Source organism: Plasmodium cynomolgi (genome assembly GCF_000321355.1).
Source record: "Plasmodium cynomolgi strain B DNA, scaffold: 0597, whole genome shotgun sequence".
NCBI classification, from domain to species: Eukaryota; Apicomplexa; class Aconoidasida; order Haemosporida; family Plasmodiidae; genus Plasmodium; species Plasmodium cynomolgi.
Window position 1 is genome coordinate 1 of NW_004192969.1, and position 1,814 is coordinate 1,814.

The following is a 1,814-nucleotide window of genomic DNA, read 5'->3' on the forward strand; positions in this document are numbered from 1 at the left end:
AATATATTTTTATATGACTGTTTTTTCCCATTGTTTTTAGAATAATTTCTCTTATTTTTTCAATACATATAAGCTTATATTTGAAAGGCCTCATGATAAAAATCAAAATAACTATGAGGCTGATTGTAACGAATTGGTTGATAATATTCTGAAATTGATTATTCATTTAAGTCGAATTGCAACAAATGTATGAACTATTTAAAATTTTAAATGATGATATATCACTAGTTAAAAACAAGGAATAATGTATTTATACTTATGGGTACATTACCATGAATTAAAAATAATAAAAATGAGATAAGAAAATTAGACACTATCATGAATATTTTGATAGATTCATTTATCAAGCATCATAATTCTTCAAATATTAAAACGATTTACAATAATGACATTAAAAATATACTAAATGATGAACTAAATATTTTATTCTATATATATATGAAAAATTCGATAATTTTCAAAATAATAAAATTTGTACTGATACAAAATGCACATGCGCTCAAGAATGTGTTGTTACATATATGAAATCTCTAGAAAAGTGTAATAATGTTGGTAATAAATATTTTTGTAGAGAATTAGAGAATTTTAGAAAAAAATATAATGAAAATAATCCTTCTTCTACTGAATGTCAAGGAGTACAGTCATTCTTACCATCATATAAAAATCATAAAACATCTATTATTATTATAATTCCTTTAATTTCAATATTAGTATTATCAAGTTTACTTTTCATTGTATATAAGGTTATAACATTATTTATATACTTGTTTACTGTACAATAATTTTTAATATATATTTTAAATAAAATAATACTGAGTAATTTTTATTTTTTGCAAATTACAATTTGTTTGTTCCCTTAATAGTTTAGACCATTCGGATCATGTTTTCCCTTTCGAAGAAAAAGACACCAAAGGAAATATAGTAATTTCACAAATGAAGAAGCCCATTTATTATATACAAAAGTGAGAAGCAGAACACCAGAAGCGCATCTTTGCAGTATAGCATATAATTCTATATAGTTAGATTATGAGCATATTATTAAGTTATACAATTAGTTTTACAAATAATATGTGATGTCGAATTTGATATATATTATGCTTATTATTTTATATGCATAAAAATGTAATTTAAAAAGTCATAAAATAAAATTTTGGTATTACAATTATAATATTTCTACTCTATTTAGCGCATTATATAAATAAAGAGAAACATGAAAAATTAATGCATTAATAACATTCAAATGGCTGATAAAAAGCATTGAACTTTCGGAATATATAACATAGTATAGAGATATTAAAAAATTGAAATAATTATGCAAAACCCAAAACATAATAGTCATATTAATTTGCAACGTAACGTTATGGCACTTTCCTTTTATTGTGTGAAATATATAATGAAGAAGAAAAATTAATTTAGATAGGGTTTAGGGTTCATGGTTTATCCCAATTGGATTTTTATTACGAAAATAATGTTTTTAATAAAATTAATAATATATTTGAAATTTCAGAAAATTTGCGGAATAAAATATGTTTTATAATAAACAAATATTCAATATGTAAGTAATTCGTCTTATAATTTTGGCTTTTATTCCTTTTCATGGATTAATATTACCATTCTTTTTTAGTGAATATAATCCATTTATAAAAAATTTGTGCTTCAGTACTTGTCGTGATAAACATACACCTGGTGATCCTATAAAGCTTACAGAATATGAATCTGTACCATATTATACAAATAATGGTAGATATTTAACTTCCCTTAGTATGGATACACTTGAGAACATCGAAATAGTGAATTTTGTTTTTTAGTGTTAT

The 1,814-nt window shown here is 22.6% G+C and overlaps 1 protein-coding gene across 1 annotated transcript; it reads left to right on the forward strand.

The window, feature by feature from the left end:
* Positions 1-318: 318 nt before the first annotated feature.
* On the forward strand, positions 319-1,019 carry PCYB_004840 (hypothetical protein; the record flags this gene model as incomplete). The annotated part of the gene is made up of 3 exons (XM_004227905.1): positions 319-512; positions 572-773; positions 864-1,019. 3 exons carry the CDS (start codon positions 319-321, stop codon positions 1,017-1,019), a joined length of 552 nt encoding a protein of 183 aa, XP_004227953.1.
* Between the last annotated feature and the right edge of the window lie 795 nt (positions 1,020-1,814).